The sequence below is a fragment of the Apteryx rowi genome, unplaced genomic scaffold (genome assembly GCF_003343035.1).
Source record: "Apteryx rowi isolate R43461 unplaced genomic scaffold, aptRow1 scaffold_92, whole genome shotgun sequence".
Taxonomy (NCBI): Eukaryota; Metazoa; Chordata; class Aves; order Apterygiformes; family Apterygidae; genus Apteryx; species Apteryx rowi.
The window spans coordinates 283,812-311,438 of NW_020451227.1; the positions used below are offsets into that span (position 1 = coordinate 283,812).

Below are 27,627 nucleotides of genomic sequence, written 5' to 3' on the forward strand. Positions count from 1 at the left end.
GTAGTTATAGCAAACAATGTTAAAATATGTTTAATGGGAGCAATTTCTTTAAAACAAAACAAAACATGATTAGCTGTAATGCAGACCGAACTTCTTATAAGAGTTGTTGTTAAAACTGTTCCAACCGTTCCAAACTGTCACTGTTGTATAAATAATCATCATAAAAATCACATTAATAATGTACAATTTTAAATGTCTGTATCTTTAGAGCCAAGTACAATAAGCTAGATTTAAAGGGAGCAGATTTCTTTTCAAAAGAACTGAGAACACTATGTTCTATCTGGACCTCCTAGTTAAAGGTGAAAAACATCCAAGAACCTGTGTATTAAGTACAGCCTTTTGTTTTCAAACAAATATAGTAGTATTGTGCCTAATGGTTTGAGTAATATCTGATGTGCTTTTCATTTGCCTGGCTTTAAAATTTGATTTACTCTTCAATGACTAACAAAACTGAGTATTTTACATCAACTGATATTCATTGTATTCCCATTGGCACATGCTCTTCCTAAAGACACATCATCTGTGTTAGATTAGCTTTGCTTTGTGACTGGGACAATACCTGGTTGCTATTTTCAGTGCATGCATGGATCTGCATTTAATAAAAAAATTATTAGTAGAAATCCAATGAGTTTTAAAACTCAGAGCTTTTTCAATGGAAAATCTGTAAGTTTTAAAGCCTTAAACTGTAAATGATAGGGTAAAATATACTCAGCCTAATGTAAGCCTTTTTTTCAACAAGATGATATACTATTAGCAAAAACAATTCCACAATGGTAAATGTGGTCTTTATGTACTTTGCTGTCCTTTCAGTAGTCCTCTTTTTACAAATCGAAAGGTTGGGCAATTTTTATTCAGACTCGGAATTAAATTGAAGAGTACAGTCCTGTGGACATCAAATGTACACCAACTATATTGATTTCTTACAGTGTTGTTTATCATTTTACTGCTAAGCAAAAGCAAAGTTATTCTGTGAGTATGTTAAAAACCAGTGTATTGTCTTGCTCTTATGAATCTTCAGCCTAACTGTCAGTAATTATTGAGTGTCCAACTGTTCCTTAATAAGTTAAGCGTAGAGGACAGAACCATGTTRATTGAATCATCAGTTATGCCAACGCTTTTTTAAAATTAGGCAGTAGAGCTTAGAATGTCTAGGCACTGGTAAACTGTGATTACTATTTTTAATTCCACTGGAATGAGAATAAATATTCCCACTCAGTCTGAGGGTGGCAAAATAGTTCAGGTTTATTTACTGTGTAGCAAGCTACAAAACTGCTGTTTTTTTTCTCCAGCATCTCCATAACCCCTCCTTTTCCTGTCCAATTTTACCCCCCTCCAAAAAAACCCCACCCACCAGGTGCTCCAAGAAGAAGACTGAGTCTGCAGCCTGTTTCTGCGTGTTGATGATCATTTGTTTTTCTATTTAGCTGTTATTTTTCTGTGGTAGGAAAAATTGTTTATAACCCTGAATCTACAATGCAAGTACCAAAAAGAGACATCCAAAATCTATATGGGTGAGCTCTGACTGTCTTGGATATATGACCATTATTTATAGCTGTGAGGACCTCTACTCTTCTTAGTCCTTGATGCGGGTGCAATATGAGCAGGCAGTGTGGGGCAGCGTGCCTGGTCAGGATACCATCAGAGCCATGAGGAAGGGCCTCTTGGATCTACCTCAAAACAGCATACACAAAAATCAGTGTCCTTGGCCTATCCGGTTTGCCAGTCTGGAGCTTGCACGGTTTGCCAGCCCAGACTCCTCAGTGCTAAATGCAGAGTGTTGGTGCCGAGTTCAGAAAGTGTTTGGGGTTGGGTTGGTGAGGAGTGAGAAGGGCAGAAGGGGATTCATTCTTGCCTCTGAAAAAATGATGTGGGTGTCTCTGAGACCGTTTAATTTTTATAGGCTTTGCACCTCCTTCATTGCGGCAGTAATGAGACTGCTGAGAAGCATCAATGCTTTAATTGCCTGTAACTTAYGAAATCAGCAAGGTATATCCAAGGCCCTAGCTCAGTCTCAAAGGGAATCTGGTGGAGAGACTTTAAAAACATTTTATATAGCCTTCCTAGGGACTGTGTCTTCAAAAGAGAAATGAAGTCATCTTAGAGAGAGAAAGAGCAACTGCCAGACTCTACAGAAGTAGTCGTCACATCTCCCTGTGGTTTGGTTGCCAGTATTACATTACCAAAAGTTGATTTGTACTTCACAGGCATTAGTCACTGAAGGGTTTTTGTTCTGTCTTCCTTTTTCCCCCAATGCATGCTCCAACTGGTAAGTGCAATTGTTGTGCTGTTGTGTTAGTATACTTCGGGCCCTGTACCCTCTTCACAATGTTTCATCTCTCTAGGTGTTACACATGCAGCTATATGGGCAGCTTGTATTTCATACCTTAGTGCAGCGGTGCCTCCAGAGTTGAGAACATCAGCCCAGGGAATCCTGCAAGGTCTCCACTTGGGTCTGGGCAGAGGATGCGGGGCTATGATCGGAGGGGTTTTGGTCAATTACTTTGGTAAGGAAAAATTGTATTGAAGGATTTTATTTTATTTATTGAAATTCCGGGTTTACTGAACTGCTAACTTACAATACCTTAAGTATAAATAAGTTTTATTACTCTTACTCTTTAAAACATAGCACTTTGTATAAATCTTGGAATCACAGGATTGCTCAGGTGGGAAGGGACTGTAGCAGGTCTCCAGTCCGGACTCCTGATGAAAGCAGGGTCAACACTGAATTCAGACCAGGTTGCTTATGGCTTTGTCCTGTCAGATTGATTAAATATGTTACATCTTGATAATTTTTGGATCGTGTGATCAAATCTATTAACTAATCCTTAGGTAGGATGAGTGAATCCTTTGTGAGAGAATAGGTTGATAGTATATAGCCTCTTGACCAAGAAATGAGAATGTAATTATTCAGTTAAAAATCCTATGCAAAACCTGTTGAGGAAAAGTGTCAGGAGGAGGAAAACGTAATAAAACAACCTAACAAGAATCTATGTGGGATAAATATCTGCAGAGYACATTATGCTGACTTATCTTGTATTACTTTATTAGTTAAGTAGATTCTCAATTAAAAATTATATATATATATATACACACACACATATTAAAAAATATAAAAGATATAAAAAATATATCTCTCTTCACAGGTCCTGCTTCGACATTCAGGGGAATAGGAATGGCTTGTTTAGTGATTCTTCTTCTGTTTGCACTGATCCAGTGGCTGTTGGTTCCTGATGAAGAAGAAGGTAAATATTCATGTCACTGAGACGCTGCAAAATTAGAGATGGTGAAAATGATATCTCCAAATGTCATTCTCTGCAGCTTTAACTTGGTCTGTTTGGTGTCTTTTCTTGATTTTGGCTGGACAGCTTGTTTTCAAATGAGAGGCTTTTTCCTGAGTAATGACTGAAATTGAGGTGGTGTGTTGCTGCTGTAAAAAGCGCAGCACTGAGTTCTTGGATTTTAATAGGAAGAAAGTTAATATACTTTACTACCTTTATATCTTCTCAGTTCTGGGAATCCCTTAGTTTAGTCTGACAGCTGTAAGGAGTTGTTTCAGTTATTTCAGTCCCTTAAGGCAGCCTTCTCGACCACTGCAAGCACTCGTACTCTACCAGTCCAAGCCATGTCTGCCAGAAATTGTAGAAATGACCTTAGAGAGCAGAAACTTATAACTGCTTCAGTTATGTCCTTGCACCAGAAAAGTTTCCCCACAGATGGAACCTGAGATTTTTCACCACTACCTTTATTAGTATAAAGGTTAAGCAGAAATGAAAACTTATTGCAAAGTTAAGGATTTATCATAAATCTAATTCTTACAAACAGAAAATAGAATTGTTGCATAATTCTGAAAAGTTGCATGAGTTTTTGATCTCCTTTTTACCCAAATGTTACTTTCTAATATGCTTGGCATTGAATATGAAATGAAAGATTGTTTTGTTTAGCTGGAGTATTAAATGAACTGTCCTTGAATAATTATCAAGTTGCCTGTACCGAAGTATTCAAATATTTATTTTGCTAGAATTTTCTTCACCTCTGTTCAAATGATAATGGAGAAAAATGGAAAGGTGAACAGGATATTTGCTGTTTTTATTTTCCATCAATGTTAGGTTCATTACATATGAACCTACAAAAGTATAGTTTGTTCCTTGTGGTCTTACTCTATGAAGTTTGTTTCAGTCTTTGGTTTTCACTTAAGATACACTCAATACCCATCTGAAGAGTATGTATCTTAATTTTAAGCATCATAGTAATTATGTGGATCTCAACAAGACTATCTGAGTGAGTAAAGCTAAGCATGAGCTTAAGTGTTTGCAGGATTAGTCTCTTTGTTTCTTAACTACTAGAGAACTTACAGCCATTGCTTAAAATATCCACTGCTATCTTAACAGTGTGTAAACAAAATATATTTTATAAATTTGAAAATAAAAATCTTTTTATGCGGTAGAGTATGTACTCAGAAAAAATATTTTCTTCAAATTTACAGTGTTACTTACAGACTCATAAACAACATACAGCTTGTTACACAAAAAGTAATTAAACAGATTGTTAGAAACTGTTGGATATTTTAAGTACAAATACTCTGGCTCTTCAAGATTAAAAGGCACACTGTGTTGGGCCACAACAGTCATATTTTGGGTGGTATTTCAAGGCAGTTGTGAAAACTATTTCAGACTATCAGAAGACCTAAGATGTAAAAGAAGGAAATCTGTGGTATTATTTCTCCTTTCACCTAAGCCTCTGTGATAAACATTTTCATTTTCTCCAGTGTATCACTCTAACTTTTTTTTTTTGGTCACTAACTGTTACTTCATCTCAGTAACTATGCAGAGATGATTTGTTTTCTTTGATGGGACTACGTTAGGTAATGGAATAAAGTGATGAAGAAAATGTAGAACTACTCCTTTAGTCAAATCAGTCATGTTTAGAAACTTTAAGATCAGAATCAAATATTATGATGATGTAGGCCACGGGACTTCACTGAATGGTTCTGAATAGTGTTTAGCTATGACTGTGAGTGAGTTGTAAGATGCAGGGTTTATGCAGAGAACGAAGTTTGCCACAAGGTTAAAAGACTTATTTTAAGTTTGCATTTAGCATGAAAATGACTTATTTTAAATTTGTATTAACATGAAAATAAATAAACCTAATAGCTAGTTGGGAGCAAGTGGGCCACTTCCTACTCATTAGCCCCTTCTGCTCATGCAGCCATCTAAGATACATCACTGCAGCTGCAGAACAACCTTGTTTGTAAGGAGCATCCACATAGTGTTCCCCCTAACTAGATTGTGACGTTTCTTGTTCCTGGCTGTTTGTGCCTTGCGGTCTGCTTTCAGGACAGTAATAACCATATTATGACAGCAAGAATCACTTTGTGTTCGTTGCCTGCTTCGCTTTTTTTTTTTTTTTTAAAAAAAAGCTCATTTGGCTTTTGCTGATGATTATTTTGTTTTAAACTTCAGAAAAGACAATGCTGGCAGAAAGGATCCCAGTGCCTTCCAGTCCTGTTCCCATAGCAACTATTGACCTTGTACAGCAGCAATCAGAAGATATCATGCCTCGGACTGAGCCCAGACTCCCTCTAAAGAAAACCAAACACCAAGAAGAACAAGAGGATGTGAACAAGCCTGCTTGGGGGATCAGCTCTTCTCCTTGGGTCACCTTAGCTTATGCCATCTATCAGATAAAAGAGATGGTTAAGCTATCCAAAACCAATCCAACTCCTGAGAATCAGCCTTTGCAGGTAATCTTCTAATATATAGAAAGTTCTTACCATAACTTAATGTTGAAGGTAAAAACATTCTGTGGGATGCTTGAAAGACCTCAATAGCTGTGTAAATCTGTTAATACCTGACAAGCATTCTCTGTCAGCTTGTAATAAATTTGGCGCTGTGAAACAATAATTGAAATATTGTAGCAAATAAAGTTGCGACCCATGTATACAGTAGTACAGCAGGAGTAACTATTTTTGAAGATATCTTCCTGAAGATAGAAGAGGGAGACATGGAAAGAAACTTTGTTTTATAGGCTTGGAGGTACCTGAATTCCCTTTAAGTCCATGTTTGTTTTCATATTATTTGGAATGTGGTTTTTTTCCATTTACCAAAATTAACAAGAGGATAAATGAACGTGAAGTAAGATGCACAGCTTCTTAGTAGAGTGTAAAATGTTTTTTATTCACTTTTGCTTCCTTGGGCGATGCTGCCAAACATCTCTATTGTGGTGGACACAGGTGTTTCAGACAATTACCAATGGGTACAGAGCCTTCTGTTGAAATAGATTTCATCTCAATTTTATCTAGAGTTGTACSAGATGAAGGCAAGAGCCATTCTGTGACTTAAAATGTCTGATTCCTGGTGCTTACTTTACACAGTTTCCCCTCTTTCTAGTCTCTTCCCAGAATAACTTTTTAGACTTGAATCTTAAACAATGACCTAATGCTTTGGATGCACCTTTCAGAATGGAGTTGAAGCATACTGGTTAAGCAAAGTAGGAAAATGCTGTTGATACAGGTTTGAGAACAGCATGGGTAATGTTAAAACCGCTGTGTTTACTTGTCTGGAAGAAGGAGTGGTGAGGTTTCCTCTTATGCACCCGGTGCATGTGAACACAGAAATGCTATTTCCACAATTCCTGTCTTTGGAAATGGGTAATTTGGGATATGACTGTGAATCAGCTGAGCACAGTGTGCAGGAATTTCACCTGCTCAGCTCTCTCCTGCCTTTACCATTTGTCTTTATTATTGAAAATACATTTACAGGGACATTTGCTTTAGTTTTCCTTTGTGCTTCCCTGAGTCTCTAAACTGACTTGCAGGAAGGGCAAGCACCTCAGCTGTCCATTAATGAATCTCTAGTATCTGATGTCTTATCTGGAATGATCTTTTTTGAACATATAAAGGAACAGATGTTTTTTATAGTGACACAGAAGATATCATTGAGTGTCTCACATCAAAGTAATCTGTCTAGATAAACCACTCTGTTTCCCACTGGTAAATGCCCTCAAGGTGTTTGCTAATATAAGCTGTCCCCATTTAAAAGTCAGAAAAAAGCAGTGTTAGAGAGTGCTATGTACACGTCAAGAAAAGAATGTTTTGCAGTTGTGTGGTGTCTTAAAAAGACTTGTCCAACACTGTTGGACACTACCCAACTGCTTCACTGAGAATTATTAAGTAGCCAAAAAGGCTTTCTTGCCTGTTGAAGTTCATTGGTATCTCTAAAGAACATCATCTCTTCATTATTCTTTCATTCCTGTAACAATACAGTACTGATATAAAAGTAGTTCTTGCTGATATGCCAAAACTTGATGCACCACATTGTATTACTTTCTTCATTTTCCAGTCTCCAAAGTCAATTCCTTATCCCTGTTTCAGGTTTCCAAAAGCACAAACCTGCCCCAAAGCTTTTCTGTTTTCTCTTGACACAGTCATTTTAGGCTGCTGGTAGTAAAATACTGAAACTAGAAAAAGGCTGCTCAGATCTGTTACTAAATTTGTCAAATAGCCTCCTTAAAATGTGCATGAAAATAGATCACTTCTAAGGAGGATTAGTATACAGAGAATGGAATTAGTTACAAAACTTATTCTTCCTCATTTCATAAAGATTTTGGCTTGACAGTGCTACTGCTTGCTTATCTTCCTTCAAGCTAAGGAATATACTTGCCATACTCTTTATTCTTTAATGAAAAAAATATTCATAGATAATGTGCCACCTTCTAATGTGAAATTTATCAGTGTGAAGGCTTGTTGTTTCAGTCCTAGGGGATATAATTGGTGTTTGTCCTTAAATGTGCTCTCATGTTTCTTAGTAAGGCCTGGTTGAATAGACTGGATGGAATGCATACTTCAGTATTGCAAAAGTTCTGCCATTCAGAGTCTGAGCAGTATCTTGGAGAGGGAGGCACTATTGAAGAAAGCAATGTGTAAGGAGCATGAAATAATTTTTACAGAATTCTTTGGTCAAAATAATGATGATGTTTGAACACTTTAAAATTCTTTTTTTTTCCCTTGAAACACAACAAGTTTGTTTTTTGCATGCTTCTTGGGGAAGTGCAGTTAGGAAAAGAGATAGAAGGTAAGTTATTGTTTGCTTGTTGTTAGTGTCATCTGGATTTGAATGTACTACTTTTGCTTTGCTTCTTTAAGTTGATTTGCTGTGTTGTGGGCATTCAACCTAAGAGCTTTGTGACTTTCCAGAAGTGACTGAATGCATCTGGGGATATCCGCTGGGGATAGTGCCATGAGTGTTTATAATTACTTTTTGCACACAATGCTTTCCTCTCTCTTTAGAAAATCAATGAGAATTGCAGTGCTTCACCAGACAGCTCAGCAGGACAACCCCAAAATGTGACAGATTCTGGGCAGTCCAGAAATTGCTCTACACCAACAGCAACATCAGATTCCCAAGTAGGCGGCGGCCGCATTGTGTTGGACTGTGACGCTCAGCCTGCTGCTGCAGGGCCCTGAGATATGTTCATCTTATCAAATCCAGTGCATGGAATTCTGCTTCTTGGCTGGGAAACGCTGGAGTAGGAGCTCAAAAGTAGGACTTCCTTCATCTTAATGATCATAATGTGATGCAGTGCAAGCTTTTAACTATATAAAGAACATTCATATGACTATGCAGAGCAACATGAGCTGGTAAGCCAAAAGTTTGGAAGGCTTGAGGGAAGTGATGCAACTGGATCTATTTGTAGGAAGAATTATTGGCTGCTTTGCTAAAGTTTAGTCGAATGTTATGAGATTTCTTTGCAATCTGTAGAAAAAGGGAGTTCACTTTTCACTTGCTCAGGCACAGAGTGTCTGACTTGGTCAGCTAACTTTTTTTCTTTTAATTTGTTCCTAGGACAAAGAGACTTTTTAGGAGAGAAACTGATTTTCCCTGCATAGTCTATTAGAAAATATAAGACCCAATAAATATAGGAACAGCATGAAACTGTCTCTGTAAAGATTTCTCAGAAACAGAATAGCTTTAGCAAGCATATCTTCATATTGTGGTGATGGATTAAGTAAACACACAGCATATCCTTTGACGGAAGCATTATCATGTTTGAGATACAGGTCTAGTTCTGCAAAGCAGAGATACAGAACTGGCATTTTAGTGAAACAATAAAGGCTGGAGGAAAGGTTCTAAAGAAGCTAACCTCTGGGCTTGTAGCTCTCAGTTGGGGCATATGTTGTGTGTGTTTGGGTAACCTTAGGTTTGATGTTATATCAAGACAACAATCTGATCAAGATTGCACAAGCTGAGATTGATCAAGGTTTTCAATGGACACACTGACTTTATTTTTTATTTCATCATCTATACAATGGTTTATTTAATGAAGTGTTGTTACTGTGGTTATTTATTAAGAAAACAGTAAGCTTTAAGTGCCTGGGGAAGGTGGGAGGGCAGGGATGTATTACCTATAAATCTTAATGATTAGGATTTCAGGGGGGAAATTGTTGATGCAAGAGTCAAGTAACATGAGAGATTCTCAGGAGGAAGGAAATGTAGCTACATAGCAGTATGTTTAGAAAATTGCTTTGCCCAATGTCAAGACACTGAAAGACTTTTGAATTATGTTTGTCATGCTTTTCAATGTTAACTGTGGCCAGCTCAGTTGCTGGTGCACAGTGTAAATTGCTGCTGAAAGGAAAATTCTTGGGATCAAGGTAGGAGTCTGTGGGGTTTAGGCAGGATAGTGTTTTGGCCCACTTGCTTACATTAAGAGCTTGATCCTGGGAGATGCTGAGCACTCAACTTTTACAGGACTAAGTATTGCTTAGCCCTCCTTGAAGTCAGGCATATGTGACAGGCCTTCCATGGGGAAGGTGCTTGCTGTTGGACTGTACAGCCTGTGCAATGATCCAGGTGCAAGCTTCACATGAGCACAGGGTTAGGGGAGAAGAAGGTGGCAGCAGCTCAGAAAGAAAGGGGATCCGCAGTTCCACCTACTTTGAAATCCAGTTAGCTTGACTGAAGGGTCTCCCATAGCTGTGCTTTAGCTGTGCTTTTAGTACAACCCATGTTCTGGTACCTGGACCAACACCATAGAAAATAAAAGGAAACATCGATAACTAGCCACTAGTTTCTTTTTTTGCACTTGAACTTAAATGTACTGTACTCACGTAAATCCTCATGACTTGTTTAAGTGTCCTTTAAAATCAGAAGTGTATTTATTATATGGTTGTATAACTTGGGGGAGAACTAGACAACTGAACAGGTGACAGGACAGAAGGATGCTAAGAATCATCAGACAAACCATTTGTAGAGTTCATGCTGTATGGTGTTACCTCAGCTTCTACTGCATAGCACCTGGATTGTGAGGTGAAGAGCTTGTACACTGTGTTTACACTTCAGAATTGTTTATTTGAAATGCCTGCTCTTTTTGGAAATGTACAGTCATTCTGTGTTGCAAAATGGACATGTACACTTGGGTTTTGATATTTGTGAAACTGTAAAAACTGTGGTAAGAATTATAAAATATCCATAATGTATTTAATAGTATCAATCTGAACTTTTATTACATTTGCTCATTTTATGGCACCAGCAGTGAACATAATCGCCTGAATTGAAAATAATTAAATTATAATTACCTTTTGTCAGGTTCATTCCCTGAAGGATAGTGAACCTAGAACCTGGGAGCTACTATCTYGTGTGGTGTTAAAAACTGCTTAGGTAATAAAATGTGACTGTAGGCACAAACTGCCTTTTGTAGGGTGAGATGAATCTAAGGGTTGATAGGAGAGTGGGCAAATTCTTTTCGGGACATGAGTGAAAGTAAAAGCTGAATTAAGTTTGTCTCCTAGCAAGTTATGAAAAAGAGGCTGCTAAATGCTGGTATGGAAATACTTCCAACGTCTATTTCTGATTAACTAAATGTATTTGCACTAATGCACCTGCTCTACACAGCAGCACATTTGCCTGAAATTATTTTTATTTTAAGTGTAGAGAAGTTCAGTTTTTACTATTCCAACTGCTTAACTTGTGTGCACACAGAAGTCATGAAAGGGAGAAATCTTAGGGAAAGTTGTTGTTGTTGTTGTTCCCACGTGTATTGTTGTTCCCACCTCACTTGTAATCTTATGAATTTGGCTTTGTTGTGGTTTGGATCTGCTACAAATGGAGAATGAGTAAGGCAAATTCCTGCAGGGAGATGCATTCGAGGTAGAGGACCCACTCCATTTTGAARCAACCACAGCCAGTACACAGCTACTGTTTAAATCTGCTATGATGCAGAAGACCTAAGGACATGAACACGCGTATCCATTTGCTTGGCTCCTTTTTGTTAGGTGCCCTGCTGTTCTGAAGAGAGTAAATACATAAGGGGGGTGGATCACACAGTTGAAAAAATACTTTTATTTAAAAATCCTGAATGCAAAAGACAGTACATCAAGTATGTTGCACCATGAATGCAAAATAAATATGTGATTCTAACTTTTTTTTAACACTGTGAAACAGAAGATAAATGTAACACATCCATCATTAAGGAAGAAAAACTTCTCTAATGGATAAGGCACTGGATTAACATCTAGATTCTGTTCCCAGATGTTCCTGATGAACACTACACAGCACTTAATAATTGTGTTTCAGTAAACCTGTGTAATCTCCGTATATCATAGGAGCACTGTGCAAGTAAACTCACTCTTGGTAAAGGCCTCAAATGACAGCAGTCAGTTTTATGAAAAGCTTCAAATGTTGAAACAAACTTGGGAGGATTTTTAAGCATTCTTAGCTATTCACTAAAGTAGTTATCTTTCTCAATATGTTGCTATACTACTTTTGGATGTGCTTAGTAGTTGCTGTCCTTTGGGTAGCATTTATCTATCCCTGGTAAATGACAGGCTTTGTAACTATGYAAAACTTGTGTTGTGTTTTTTCCACTTTGGAGTAGGTGTACCTGATATTTTTCTAAAAAAATTAGCAAAAAGAAAAGAGTCTGAAAAATTGCCTATTTTGTTTGGTCTTTTCCATTTAACATATCACATAGCCAAATAATACATTAAGATAATATTTTACCTATTGTGTATAAATACATACTATATATCTATGGAAGGACAATCATCACTAACTCAGTAAAAAGAGCAAGTCCAGAAAGATTGTGTGAGTTTAAGCTAGGACAAAATCTGATTCTCCCCCTTGGCCTCAAATCTCATGATAAGCAGTTCTTAGCTAGTTAAGAAGTATACTGAAGAAACTTACTTGCTTTAAAACATGCAAGAAATAAATAGATTTAAAATTAAGACATCTCTGCAAGAATGCCTTTCTGATTAATTTTGTAATAGTTTTTGAGTATTTCATTTTCACAGGGGCAACACAGGCAAAGATGAAGTAAATCTTCAGTCTACTAAGATCATTGCTCCAGTGGGGGAGTTTCTATCGTTCTGTCAAACCATCAAAGGTAATGGGGCTTCCCTCAATTTTCACAACAGCTAATACTTCTAACTTCTTGCCAGTGACAGAACCCACCCAGGCAAACTGGACTGATGGAATATGGGTGACAATTTAACTGTGAATTTGGTAGCAACCTCTCTTAGAGGTGGCTGGAGTGTGTCTTGCTGCCAATGGCTTTGCTGAGTAGAACTCCCTCGTTCTATCTATTTTTGAATATTACTGACTTACAAGTGAACATATTTTTGATCACTGGCTTGACAGGGCTTCTCTCCCCTAACTATGCTATAGACTGTGCCTATATATTTCTAAAAATGTATGGCACAAAAAGGTGTTAAGCTTCTCTTCACTATAAAATGAAAAGTTATTTTTAAAATAAAGCCTACCTCAAAATGATATGAAGGAGGAAGAATGGTCTAAGTGATGCATATAAGCATTCAATCTGAGTCATGTTTTGTAGAGAGGAGCTCTTGGAATGTCGTAAGGTGGTAGTTTTTAGGACTTTGACTGGAGGTAATGGATTTTCTCCCTTGTCCAGAGATGCACATGAGAAACCACAATTAGCCATGCACCACTGCAGTGATGCTGCATCAGTAGGTGTGCTACAAAGAAAAGGTATTCCTTTCAAAGAAGATGCATTTTGGTCTGAAATGCCCTTCTGGAGAGTAAASTGCTTCCTACCACTGGCAATTCCTGGAGGTCTTGTAAGAGAAAATTAACATCTCTTGCTCTCTGAAGTTTGGAGACAATAAAAGAAAACCAGCAAGGGTGAGGGAGGAAGAATATAGGGAAAGCCTGAAGAATAAAAGAAGAAAATGATCCCTGTAGACAGATGAATTGAGGGGAAATGATATATCCCCTAGCCTAGTATTGTATAATACATAAACTGTAAGATACATGGCTGTCTAAGGTTCTCTCCCCATTCTCTTTATTCTCCTCACACACATCTCCTGTCATAAGTCCCCAAAAAGGGCCTAAGAAGAGGAGGGAAGAGTCAGGTATTTCTCCCTCCTTGTTTTGCCAGGCATACTTTTTTTCCTGTTTATTGAATGAGCTAACCACTGAATACTCTGAGGATAGTGGGGCTACGTGTGGGTCATTCCCACTTACATGGCTATAGCATCACTCTGGCCTCACTGACAGCAATTCCTCCAAGCAGCTGAAACATCCTCAGGCTTTGCTGCCTTTCCTGGGCTGTTCAGAGGGTTGGAATGGAGGGCAGTACCGTTCTGAGGTAAGGTGACACAGAAATTGAAAGCAATTATAGAAGAAGACTGAAGAAAGATGCAGTAGAGGGGACCTGTGGAAGAGGGAAGAAGTGTGTGTGAAGAAATAAAAATGTAGAAAGAACAAAGTACAGCATAACTAGAACGGAGACAAAGAACAGAGCAACACAAGCGGAAGGATGAAAAGTCAGGTAGGGTTCCAAAGAGGAGCTTAAAATTAATGTGGGAGGTAAAATGAAGCTAACAAAGAGCAAGCCTAGCCAGAAGAGCAAACAAAGTGTGTTCAGCTGTGTTAACTCTCTGTGGAGCTTTAGCACTGAAAAGTTGCATGAATGATAGAACTGGCTTATCAGCATACTATCAGCATTATTCAATTTGTTAACATGTAGGGTCCTTAGTAAAAGTAGAGCATTAATAATGACTTCCCTTCCTTCTGGTGCTCAGCACAGAGGACTTGACAATGAAAAGGAGCAAAATGGATTCTCTCTTTTCTAGAGGTAGTGTCCTTGGAGAAACAAGTACTGCTGCCAGTACTTGCTTTGGAAATAAGCAATGTTTATTTCTACAGCTGAAGTACTAAGAGCATGAGAATCCTCTTCACTTGAACAGCCTATATGACTTTCTTCTGTTGCTCTAATCAGGCACATCAGTGATAAAGGAAACAATCTTTCAAAGACGCTTGCTTGTTCCCTGGCATCCATAAGAAATCACCAAGAGTGAGTTCTCAGTCTGCACCCTTCCTTTCTAGGAAGAATGTCTCCTTTTTAAAGTATTTTTCCAAAGCTCAGCAGAACTCAGTGCCATATGGAAATAAAACTTGTTCATCTTCATCTTCATCATCTCCTCCTTCATGGATGGAGTTGGCTGGTTCACCCTGCTCTGATTCTGCCCTTGTGTCAAAGAGCTGCTGTTCCAGAAAGATGCTTCCAATGCCATATTCCTCATCATGTGCCTTTGTTTCTGCAGGTGAAACATGGGGAGATCCCAGAACAAAACCTGCAAACCTGCCAGATTTTTTAAAGAGAAGTGATCAGCTGGGAAGCAAAAATATACTGTAAATGGGGGAAATACTGCCAGTTAAACACGGAGGTTGTGAGGGCATATCCATGTGCAGTGCAGGGAAGTTGCAGCATAAGCTAGGGAGTCATGCACAACAGAGTAAATAGCAAAGGATGGCAACAACTCTGAACACCTCTCATTGTTTTCCTGTCTCATCTTCATTTCTGTCTTCAGTCTTTTCTAAATAAGTAACTTTTGCTCTTCTAGAAGCCATCTGCAAGGTCTTGTGACTAAGCAAGAAGATCTGACTTTGATTTCTCACCTTGTCAGTGCTTGCAGGGTAATCCAGAGTAAGAAACTGTCCCCTTCCTGTACTTAGGTAAATGGTACTTTAACTTCTGAAAATAAATTAAAATTCATAGTGTATTTGAGATAAAGGCTGTAGGAATTCAGGTAAGTTGACATTCTGCTAATGAAGGCAAAAAGGGTAAGAACTCCCATGTTCCTGTGCGATCACCTTGCTTCTGATGCCGAATACTCTGGGCAAGCTGAGACAGTGTCTTGTGGAAGAATTTCTGCTTTTGGTGAACTTTGAGCTGCAGACTGGGAATTCTGCAGCTGGTCCAAGTAAACACCAAACTGGAGGTTTTGCRGAACAAAGCATGAACTTAACACTGTCTCTACATTTCAATTTGCAATAAATCTTACTTTCAGTGGACAACTGTATTGAAAATACAGTCAGAATGGAGCTGGAGGTTTCTGGCAAGTGCATGGAAACAGACGGCAGTTCTGACACCTGGGTTTAAGTGTCGACAGCATCAGAGAAACGTAAGAAAAAGGAACCACGGCTATATTTTACAGTTCTGGTAAACTGATCAATAATTTACATTTAGATTTAACAGTTCTTTGAGATGAATGTGTCACCTCACTCTTCTTCACAGCATCGTTAGCTTATATGGGGAACAGTGTTGGACTCGCTCCATTTTCCAGGTTTGCCTAGTGTAGAACTATCTTCAGATAGTTAATGAAAGCTTGAAGAGATACTCAAATTTAAATCAGACCTCTGCCAGTTCTCCTCATTATTTTTGTATTTTTATCATGAACAATTTGTAATAATATTAATTAAATGAACTAAAATAAAGAACAATATTAACTAAACTAAAGAATAGTATTAACTAATCTAACCAGAGAATGCACATCTCAATTGCTTGCTCTGTGCATTTGGCATGTTTGTTTGTTTGTTTGTTTGTTTTACAAAACTGAAGTTGAGTTTTCACTTTTTGTATCTTTAAATAGTGCTACAGAATGCAAGTAGCTTAGAAAATAAGATAGTTTAACAGGAAATCTATAAACCATGGCAGGGGGGCTGTCTGTGTATCCATCCAAGGAAGATGGAGCTTCTGAAACTAGTTTTAATTTTATACTGATTAAATGCCAAGCTGATGGTGGCACCTTTGAAATTGCGACAATTGGTTCTGGGGTAATGGCTGAATCTTGCATGGCTGGCTAATACGTGAAAGTCTCCTCCTAATATTTTAAAGTTTTGATACTGAAAAAAGTACACAGCAATTATTTTTATTTTCTACAAGCTTTTTTTGCCACATTTATCGGACCCTTCACTTCACAACTCTTACTTGTCTTAAGTTTGTCTCTTAAGCTGTATCTGGAGTAGCTCCTCTACTCATACTTCCTAGGYGCAGATGCTGCTGTTTGCACAGTATTCTTAGTCTTAGATATTGGTTGATACTTTAAGCAATAGGTTTCCTTAGCTGTGCTGGCTTGCAGTTAGAGAGCTTAATACTGCTAACGTTTGAGAAAGTTACCATTGACCTGCCCCAATTTTACAGAACATACAAGTATTGCTCCTAAAGCTACAGAAATAAGGGGGCATTTCACTGGTTAGACAGCCCCCTGGGTCACTAGGTAGGAACCTGCAGAGGCATTATAGGGAGTGTATAAGGTTTGGGGAAAACTGTTATTACTGTGAATTAGCTTTGAACCTCTGCAAAATCCCCCCAAATGGGGTATAATATCACCAGCAAGTAATATCCTGGAGAACTGTGCCTGTGATCTGTAGCAGGATTACCCAAGTAGATAAAGCTAATTCCATGTCTAACTGGATGTAAGATAAACTCACCTGGAACAATGCTTGAAGTAGTATTTGGATCTGCTGTGTTAGTGACCATACAATGCAGTTACTGTTTTAGAAAAGCCAGATTTTCTTACCTATGAGGCGACTGGAGTTTGGATACTGCTAGCCATGATGGGAAGTCAGGGTTCCTGCAGAATGAGCGTAGCTCCTCCAGAGCTCTGACAGTTTCTGTTTCACCTTGTTCTCTATATTCTTCTTCAGTAAGGCATCTAATCACTAACTTTTTTGATTTAAAGTAGTTCTTCATTTTTCTAAAATGAAATGAAAACAATTAGTACTTCTAAAGTCTTCTAGCATGTATTTCTTGTGCCACACATGCAGTCCACTTAATTACGGCCCATCCTTTTTCTCTACCATCTACTATTAACATGCATTAATCATCTTTTTCCTCTTAAGAGGAAAAGCCACATACTTGTATTAAAATTTTAGGATAAGGGGTCTAATGTTTGCTAGCCCGTTTACTCTAGGTCTCATCCAAAACTGTAGAATTACACAGAAAGATATCCAATGAGCTTCAACTGAATTTTGGATCAGGTTCTTTCTAAATACTTTATTGTGTATGCATGGACTAAAAACTCATAAATATCAAATAGATGGCTGCTTGCTCAGCCATTTTTAGGTGCAATATGCAAAATGGGTCTGTGCAGAGACACAGGCTGAATCAAAAGCCAGTTTGYATATATAACTTTGAAGATAAGCAATGCTCTAAGTCTGTTATGAGTTGTTCGTGTTGTTTACTAGATTGCTTCTCTTAAATCTTGCTTTAAATTACACAACTGAGTAGTCTGAGGCCAAAATGTTTACAATCTGATGTTTTTTTAGCTGCTGCGTAGCAATGTATAATATAATTAGATATCAATTAGAAAGTGTGCCATGTTCTGTTCCCTTCTGTCGACTGCTTTCAATTTAAACGTTGTGATGAGTTAAGATAAGCAAGGGCTGGATGCCCATAAAACTTTCAGCTTCGTATAAAAACACCTGCTCCAACCATCAGCGTTCAACTTTCCTTCTTATTTCCTGTAGAGCAAGAATGAACTGCAGCCCTTGTTTGGGTCAAACAGCAAAGGTCTTGCTGGCTCAGTGTGATCAGTACTGATCTTAATAACAGATAGATAATGTAAGATTAATTTCTAGTTGTGTTGACATATCTGCTGCTCTGAACTATATATCTTGGCTTCTGTGTATCTGAATGTGTATGTGTGTGTATGTATATATATATATATATATATACACACACACACATATACACACATATATATTTATATATAATGTGCATCTCGGGTATCTTTCTGTATCTGTGCTCTGAACTGTATATCTTGGCCATCTTGGGCTCAAAGTTTGGTATTACTGCTTAATGTTTTCAAAACAGGAAAAAAAAAGTTCAGATCTTCCTGGTTTTGAAAATGCATGCTCATTCTCCCCAGAGAGATTTGTAGTGCTATTACTTCAGTGCTTTTTGGCTCTACAGAAGCATCAATTCATTGAAAAGAAAAAGGGGTCCGTGTGAAGAACAAACCACAGTATATCAGGGCAAAACACATATGTTCTGACTTCTGTCAAATCCTAACCAAATCTTGCTGATTTCAGAGTGAGTTGAGCCTGCTTACACCAGGTAAGCATTGATCCTATATGCTGCTGTTGAAACAGTTTATACTTTTCAGCTGGTGGAAAAATCAGTCTTTGACAAATGACAAATTCTACCTAAAACAAAAAAGCTTCAACCTACTCCACACCTGAACATCTAAAAATAATACAAGAGCAAAGCAATATGTTCTTCAAAACTAAACAATGTGTCAAAGAAATTAGTATTTGTTTTTTATTCTTTTGGTTATGCTAGTTGTAGCCTTTGCCTCTTCCTGATTCTTAAGGTTCAGCAGAAGTACACAGCCATGGAATAGTCTGCACTAAAGACTCTCTTAATCTGGATGTCATCACTGAAGGTAACAAGCAGCTGTAAATTGTTGGGATTTTTTTTTTTTTTTAGAATCTTCATTTGTGTGCTATGTTTGTGATTAAACACACTTTAAGATCAGGAAGATCAAACATGCTGTTCCCATACTGCTAATTAAAATGCTTAGCAAACTAATGTCTACATATTGTAGTTCCAATTCCAAATGCCACATTGTATAAACGGGGCTCTGGGAATATGCTGGAATTCTTCACAATGATAGCTGTTGCCGTGCAGTAAGGGTAGACAAGTACATCTCTGATAATAACCCTGGAATACTAAATTGAGTGGAAACCATTACTTTGGTGGAACTAGGTTTTTAATCCCTGAACTCTACCTGACAGTGATAGCCAACTAACCTCCAAGAACCATCAGTATTTAACATCTACTTCCTAGGTGATAATACACTGTTTTATCCTGTAAGATTCAGTGCAAATTACCTGCAAATTCTGTATTACAATGCATGAAACCAAGATGGTATTGCTGTGGTCCAATCAATCAAACAAAAATGTTTTGGTTACCATATGCTGCAGACTAGAAGGTGCTACATTTGTAGTTAAGAGCACAGTCACGTTTCTCCACAGAACAAAATTTATGCTTAGAACTGCCAACTAGAAAGCAATTAAATTCTGTGTCTTATGGATTTAAACATCTCCTAATGTAGCTTTGTATTTGGTAAAAATATGAACTAGCACTAGAAACTCACAAATAGTAATCAAAATGTAAGGGTTTTTTTCATTATTAACTTCTAATACCTCCTGGTGATACAGAGATTTGGACATTTGCAAACACATACAAACCTGCCTATGTGACAARCAGCACCAAGGGGATAACACAGGCCTTTTGAACAGAGGCTGACTGCTATTATTGTATATGCAACTTGAGGTATGGTGACACCGCAATAAATCAAGGCAAAGGCTATTAATTGTAGTGTCCATGTGAAGCAGGTTATGCTCAGTTCACTGGTAAGTGGTCCATGCTGATAGCAAGTGGCAAAGCTTATAATTCCAACAGCCAAAAAATACCCTGTGGAAACAGGAAAGAATGACATGGAGAAAAAGATGCAAACTATCCACATATGCTTTAGTAGGTTGGTTGACAAAGTATAGCCTGCTGTTTCTTGTATTGCCCTATAGGTACCTGAGACATGTTATATGCCCTTTGTATTTAAAATGCGTGCAAAGAGTTCACAAGGTGATCTATGAACAGCCTTTAGCTAATGCTATAAGAGCCGCACAAGAACCCTTTCATGAGAGAATGTCAAAGCATGTGCCAAATCAGCAGGTTTGTCAGCCCCTGCAGCCACATCCAATTATCAGTTTGTGCATCCACATCTCCCAGTGCCAGCAAAATGCAAGCCTGCACAGCTAACCTTTTGCTGTCATGGGAAGAGTATGAAATGACAAATTAATGAAGAAATAATACAGTCAAAATCTGCTTTTAAAGTTGCTACTGGCCCACTATATTTAATGTGGAGTAAATGATCATTTGAGTGGATTAGGAACCTTCAGAATATTCCAACATCTCTGGCTCAGGAGAAAAAAGTAAATAAATGTCAGTCACTTGCYGTTTCTTTATGGGCAGGTATTAATCTAACCTCTAAATCAACACAAAATATGCAGTGCATTTTCTGATTATTCTGATCAGTCTCTTACCCAACAGRTAGTTCCTGTGTTCAGACCACAACCACTGCATATTCTCTTTAAAACAGTAAATGAAATATAGCGAGGACATCCAGCAGCCACCCATTAAAATCCAAAAGGTACTGTGCTGGGGAAAAAAGGGAAAAAAGGAAAAGGGAATACCTCAGGCAGAGAGTTACTTCTATGATGGTAGCATCAAAAATCTCAGTCAGAATTAGGACCACTGTGTGCAAGGGAATTCCCAGGCAAAGACAGATATGATATTTGGTAGACCTACCAGGCTTATGATCTGTGTTAGACTTCCACTATACAGTGCTCTGCATGCTACAACTAAACAATGTCAAGCCTAAGTGGAGCAACTGCATTTCTGTGTTTGTGTACATGTCCCAGTGTCATGGTATGAGCCCATTACATCCTCTTGCAATGTACTTCCAATTAACATATCTCAGAAATGTGACAACAATGCACGGAGATAAAGGTTTTGTGAAATGAAGGAAAAGTTCATATCCGCCTTGAGATGAATTTTCTCTGGTGAATAGAATTTGTCCCAATTGCCACTAAAGCTATGGTTTGAGTAAGCTTATCTGCAATCTAATAAAAACAATTCAGGTTTCAGAATAAACTTTTCTTGTGTATCAACAGTCTCCAGTTCGTTTTAAACTTGGGAGCAACCTAATTAGAACTCAATTCTGACCTGATTATATTTATTTGATACAAGCAATCCTGCACCCATTTCAGTGGAATTACTGGCCACAAAATCAGAGCAAGGTCAGAATCTGGATCTAGACTCCTTACTTCCTATATTATTACGATGATGATGATGATTATTTTGTTTTCACAAATGTAGATTTACCCTTGGAATAAATCTTTTAAGCGTCAACAGGAGAAAGACTAGCAGAGCAAGAACACCCAGTACTATTCCAGAAAGGTAAAAGAACTTGGGGCTTCTGTAAGAGAACAAGAGAGAATACTGTAAGAAGTTTTTACTAAATTGCAATTGATTAGAAATGCCACATTTTTAAAGACAGCAGAGGTCTTCAGTAAGAACACAACTGTAAATCAGAGGTTGCAGTAATATGGTTAACAGGTCTTGTATAGATTTTAAACTCATGCAAGAAAAATTCCCAAAAAATATCATAAAATCACTGGAGTGTTAAAGTCACAGGCTAGAAGTTTGTCTTCTTAATGCTCACGTTGTTTCTGTTTTTATTGAATTTCTAGTTTCTAGTCATTTTGTTTCCTTATATATACAGATACAGTTTTGCATTGCAAGACAAGTTTTTAGTTTAATTTAAAATGTTGTAAAAAAATTTTTTTTCTAGGATTGTTTGTATAAAATCTGACTTACAAAATATAATACGGAGTTAACTCTATAAAACCTATTGCTGCTCTGCTTGTTTTAAAGATGTCACCTGACAATTAATTTCTGACTTATCTTGCTTTGAAGTCCTGGGGCAAATAGTTTGTTAGAATAAGAAGCATCTTCCCTTACATGCTATGCAAAATATGCATCAAAAGAACAATGAGAAAAGGCTGTCAGCAAGGTGGAGGCAGACCAGGCCCCACATGACCTCATCCTAAGCATTTCTCCCTGCAGGAATGCATCATCTGTAATACATACAGCATCCTTTAGCATTCAGCTAACCTCACTCATCTGCAAAAGGGAGAGAGTTTTTCTAAATCCGCACACACTTGCTCACTCAAGATTGTCTTGTTGTTTCCCAGAATTTCTCATGAGTGCAGGAAGCTAGGATCTAAAGAACCCTAACACAGCTACGTGATGAATATACCACAACACTCCAAGGCATGGCACAATCTGTCTATACACGAACAGTATGAAATTAAAACATATGTTTATTTTCCATATTTCACTGTCCCAAAGAACAGCTGTTTAGCATCTTTAGCTTAGGTAACAGACCAAAGATGCACAGACATTGGAAAAGAAGGTCAAAACACAGGGGCTAGTACTTACCTGCTAAGACTGTTTGCAAAATGGAACAGAAAAATTCCAGCTACAAACAAAAACAAGATCTTTCCATCTAGCACTAAAAAAGGGGAAAAAAAACAAACAAAAATGGATTTTAGGCTAATTTAATCTGAAACGTTGATTATATATACATTARCAGAAAAGTCTAGGCTTCCTACATAAGAAGTAGCGTTCATTAACACTTGCAATACCAAACTATTTGTAAGCTAAACTGAAAGCATTATTACTTACTTTTTCGTTTTACACTCACAATGTATGGTTCTTTCTTGAAGGGCTGTATTTTGAAACAAATATCCTCTCCATATTGTTTTATGTTTATGAAAGTTTCTGTAGATGTCTCTGATTGCCACAAGATTCGAACAGCACATGCAGCAAACTCAAAAACGGTTTCTGAATTACGACAGTTGCTTTTGTCTGAAATAGGCACAAACTTGAACGTTTCTGTGCTGTTAACTTTTATCTAAAATCAAACAATAACAAAATACCTGTAGAAGTAGCTCAAAACCATTGGGTTTTTTTGTTTCTGAAACACATAGCATATAATTCATACATCTGATAATGAAAATCAGTATAGAGGGCTAGAGCATAAAATGTTAGTTCAGTTCTTTGTTAGTTGTTTAATCCTACTATATACAGTTTGGACCTTAAAAGGCGATTCAGAGAACTCACAGTCAACAAAGTTCTGAGGGCCTCAATCCATTCAAAGGCTCTGTGGGTTTGGTTTCACCTGTGATATTTGCCTACCCACAAATTTCTAACAAAACCAGCAATATTTGACTGACCACAGTTTCTTTTGTGGATGGTCACACTCTTTCCCATTCCACTCCTGAACCACAAGAAACTGAACTTGTTTTTCTCGTAGAAAAGAACACAATCTTCATGTTAGGGACAGAAGAGGGAAAAGGAAAATAGAAGGTATCATAAGTAAAAAATTAAGCATTAAGGATGTTCCCGTTGTGTCTTTTGGGGTTACTTGTTGGTGCTCTCCCCCTGAAAACTGTAACAGATCTCGTCCATCTTCTGAGATGGGATGATCTACCTGAAGACTATGATTGACTGTGAACTCTTGAACAGGGCATATTGGACAACGAAGACCCATCTACAAAAAAGTGCTTTAATAGGTAATAAAACAGGCTTCTACTAAGAGAAAAAACAGCATGGCAGCAAGCAATTTGTTGTGGGAAAAATCTTAACTTCCTGGTTTTAAGCACTTACTCAGAGAAAGCTTGTATGACTGCTGGAGGGTTTCACTGTCTAAAATCTGCTGCCATGCACAAAAACATCTCTGGCATGTTCCTAAGAAAAAAGTCCTGGGAACAGATAAAAAGATGTTCCCGTTCCTTCCATCTCAGAGCCAATTCCTCCAACTGATGTGAAGCAAAACTGTTTCCTTCCCTTGTCCAGTGACATACTTCCCAGAAAAAAAAGGAACAGATATTCAGCTTGTTCCTTACTCTGTCATTACTTTCAATGTTTTGAGGTTTTTATGTTTCAAGCCTGATGTCCTAAACATGTTTCTTATAAGAAGACCCTCTGTTACTCTGCAAAACAGAAATATACTGCTACTGCTGTTTTTTATTAGTCATGATCTAATACACCTTTTGTTCCTATACTGTGGCCTGCAATGCTACAGTAATCCACAGAGCTGTATTTTATCCTCAGATTTAAAAATCTGATGAAGATGTTTGGTGATAAGCAAAAACATTTGTTACAGAGGTTAACGTTTGTTACAGATGTCCGTCATTGGAAAAGGTGTGTAACAAAATAATATGCAACACAAAGTAGATGTTTGGCCTCTTACAATAACACTATAGCCTGGTTGACCTCCTCCTAACAGAGACAGCAAACCTCCACTGCACACAAAGTGAAGACCCACACTACTATAATGTAGTTTTATCATGGTCCTACCTGTACACCATTCAGACTACCAATTATACACAGAGATACAACTTCGATCTTGCTAATGGATCAAATACTCTGCTGGGGAAAGTACTGCATATGTAAATGATCCCCAAAATAGACTCTTACCTGAACAGTTGACCAAACGTATTGTAAGTGCATGGTTCTGTTTTGCACATAACAGTAACAGTTTTCATCCAGTTCCTGGATGACATCTCTTTCCTCCAAAAGGCTACAGTTTCCATCTGGTGGGGGAAAAGTTAATTTTAAGTATGTATCTAATACAAATATATAATCTTCCTCTTTTTTGCCTCCTTCTCCTTCCACTCATTTTTGATATATGCTGAGGGAATCACAAGCAATTTGCAGATAATCTAACATAAAAGCTATGCTACAGGGTAACCTGCTCAATACAATTTAGATGAAAATTCAAATTAGAATTTTAATCAAGTAATTTAGGCTCCAAAGTAAACTGCAGCACCTTTGAAAAAGATTAATCTAGGGTGGTATTTTTAAAAAATGTGTTCAGTAAAAAGCTTGGCTTTTATAACAGCRTTTTGATGGCACTGGAATAGGGCCTCTGGGCCAAATTCACTGCTGGCATGAGTGGGTGTAACTGCACTGTAGTCAATGCTTATACCAATGGTGAATGCAACTGTGGGAGTCTAAGCAGGTAAACAGGCTTACATATTAAAATAGTCATTTAGCACATGACTACTGCTGATTGCAGAAATCTCAGTCATCTCCCTCTGAAATGTTTATAATGTTAAATAACATAACTCTTCTTTTAAAAACAATTTGTCCCTATAGTATCATCTTTCCTGACATATTCCAGCCATAACACGTAAAAAGGAAACTGCACTGATAGCTTGCCAAAAGTCATTTAATTAGGGCTGCTAATTGGTCTAACTCTCCTGAAATGTTAGGGACCCCCTATAATTTTCAGAATTAGATTGCACCTCAGAGTGGGAATGCACCTAAAAGATTTATGGAACAAATTTTTAAGTACATTCCAATCTATACATGTGTAAAATATAGCCTACAGTGCATTACATCAGTGTTCCAGGAACATAATTAAAGAGCACAATAAAGGAAATGAATACAGATGTGAAAAGAGGGAATCATCTGGCTCACTGAACAGGAAAAGTAGGTCTAAGACAAACTCGCTAATAACTGCTAAAATACCGTCACACACTCAGAACAACAAAATCAGTATGTGCAAAACAGACTCAGCCTGGATGAGGAAATACTGTTTACAGGCAAGAACCTGCCCTGYCTCCACGAGGAAGTTAAACGTAGCCTAAATTATTTTTAAATGGATTTAATTAAACCAATGAAAAAATATCTGTATGGATATTCTTATCTCAGTTTGCTAAGTCATTCGAAAATCAGAATATACAGTGTACACAAATGATCCTGTTAAACTAAATTGGTTTAAATTTACAATTTGGACACTTCTTTTATGAAGATTAACCATATGACTAATCCCCATCCATACTGAAACCAGTGAGAGCACAATAATTTCAGACAAGGGCTGACTATACCTCTGAACTGACAGGCACTTCTATAAGGTGATCAGAGGAAGTTGCAAAAAGATTCATTTGTCTCTGAAAAGTGTTACTGACTGATGCAGCAAACAGATGGCGCTGGGCATTATCACAGGGCTAAGACTGAGGTGAATTCAGTGATAAGGAAATGGCAATACTATAGCAGAAACAAAGTGCAGCCTAAATTGCAAACACCTTTTCTGCAAGATGTATTAGGAAGAGATGTTTGTCTGCCTGGGGCAAGCTAGAGATGGTGTCCTGTACTACCATCCACACAGTAGCCATAAGCAAGAAATCAGAAAAGTCTGTAAGAAAGGGAAGGATGAGGGAGGAATGGTCACAGCAGGGGCTGAAAGGAATGGCCACAGCAGACATTGGCACATGATGTGAAAAAGATTCAACACCCCAGGCCAGACAAAGGAAATGAAAATCTCTGAAGAAGCAAAGATGTAAAAGCTGCCACACTGGAAATAAATTACCACAGATAAACTTTTTGTCCACATTAGAAGTAATGTCCCCAATATGTAATACTAGTAAATGTTTTCTTAGCTTCCTTAAGGCATCTATATGCATTTCCTTGCTTCAAACATGACATCAGCTCCACAGAGTGAAACAGAAACAACCAAGCTGCAAAAGGAGGGATGCATCTGAATAGCTAACCATCAGAAGTAGAAATTTAGCTGAAGTAGGGACACAGAGAAGGCAACCCTCAAATTTCAAGATTGTGAGCAGCAGAGGGAATCAGCATCTTCTGCAGAATCCTGAGGAAGCCTCAGATCAGGGAACTTCCATACAGAAAAGAAATGTAAACAGCTTCTTGAATTATGTATTGCTACTACAGCCGAGAATGATCTTTCTGTTTTTTGTTGCCCTATTAAAAGAGGCATTCTGCAGTCGACTGTCTTGAACCAAACTAATAAGAAAGCCTGAGAGAGTAACATACATCGCAAATCATAGCTTCACATGACAACATATACCTAGGCTTCCAAGCTCTGCAACTGAAATAGGTCAAAAAAATGTTTCTCGTGCATTTGATGCCACTTCATTTATACTTTTTTCCAGTTCAGTCACAAGCACTCTTGTGCCCACCTATCTCACAAAGTAACACTAGAGAATGTTATTGCAGTAACTAAAATTGAGACTAGAAAAGCAGAAAAACTAGCAGAGGATCTCAAGAATAGGTTTGATGAAATTACTGAATGAAATTATTTTAACTTTCTATTTAGCCGTACAGATTTCAAACAGAGCACCCTGTCTCAGGAGTTATGGCCACCCAGATGGTGGCAGAGCAGAGGACAATACCCTGAGTTCCTGCCTTAATAACAAAACAAATGTAGCTGAAATATCTTGCTCTGAAGCTAGAGGGACGAAGACGAATTACTCACATATTTGTGAGAAGCCGTCATCTGTATCTTTTTTAYAGGATAATGCCATTTTGGGTGGAAGTAGGAGCAGAAGAAACTTGAGGAAACAGGTCACTGTTTTCTGGAGGCGATGGATTCCTGATCACACAAAACTGTGAGAAATCCGCCCCTCTCGGGAAACCCGAGACCCTTCCCTTCGCGTCTGGAGGGGTGGGACGACGGGAGGAACCCGCCGCACCCCGACGGGCCCGTCTTGGTGCGGCGCCGCCCGCTACGGTGCCCCGGGCAGGGGCAGGCAGCGCCCCGCCGACCGCAGCCTCCGCGGCTGCGCGCAAGCCCTGAGGCCCCTCGGCCTGAGGCCGGGGGGAGGGAGGGAAAGGCGAGTACCTGCGGATGGCGCCTCCCCACTGCCGCCGGCCGCCTCGGCCAGCAGCAGCAGCAAGAGCCGCAGCCGGAGCGGGGCCAGGGGGCGCTGCGAGCGGCGGGGCGGCCGC

General features: G+C 38.3%; 2 protein-coding genes across 6 annotated transcripts in view; one reads left to right on the forward strand and one right to left on the reverse strand.

Moving 5' to 3' along the window:
- Positions 1–10,484, forward strand: part of MFSD6 (major facilitator superfamily domain containing 6) — a 24,178-nt gene extending 13,694 nt beyond the window's left edge. For both annotated transcript variants that reach the window (XM_026091714.1, XM_026091716.1), the window contains exons 4-7: positions 2,343–2,504; positions 3,144–3,242; positions 5,460–5,740; positions 8,285–10,484. In XM_026091714.1, the coding sequence (XP_025947499.1) occupies positions 2,343–2,504; positions 3,144–3,242; positions 5,460–5,740; positions 8,285–8,461 (719 nt within the window). In that variant the 3' untranslated portion in view covers positions 8,462–10,484. The remainder of the gene's footprint in view (positions 1–2,342; positions 2,505–3,143; positions 3,243–5,459; positions 5,741–8,284) is intronic.
- Positions 3,144–27,627, reverse strand: NEMP2 (nuclear envelope integral membrane protein 2). 4 transcript variants are annotated; one of them, XM_026091719.1, is made up of 10 exons: positions 27,521–27,604; positions 27,155–27,271; positions 24,352–24,467; positions 22,555–22,783; positions 22,309–22,381; positions 21,190–21,283; positions 20,349–20,463; positions 19,494–19,719; positions 16,820–16,996; positions 3,144–3,227 (listed from the first exon to the last, which is right to left on the reverse strand). In XM_026091719.1, exons 2-10 carry the CDS (start codon positions 27,201–27,203, stop codon positions 3,182–3,184), a joined length of 1,125 nt encoding a protein of 374 aa, XP_025947504.1. In that variant the 5' UTR covers positions 27,204–27,271; positions 27,521–27,604; the 3' UTR covers positions 3,144–3,181. The 4 variants fall into 4 exon arrangements, with proteins under 4 accessions (XP_025947504.1, XP_025947503.1, XP_025947505.1 ...); XM_026091718.1 differs by lacking the exon at positions 3,144–3,227 and adding an exon at positions 9,932–10,014; XM_026091720.1 differs by lacking the exon at positions 3,144–3,227 and adding an exon at positions 11,322–14,598 and having other exon boundaries at positions 27,521–27,627.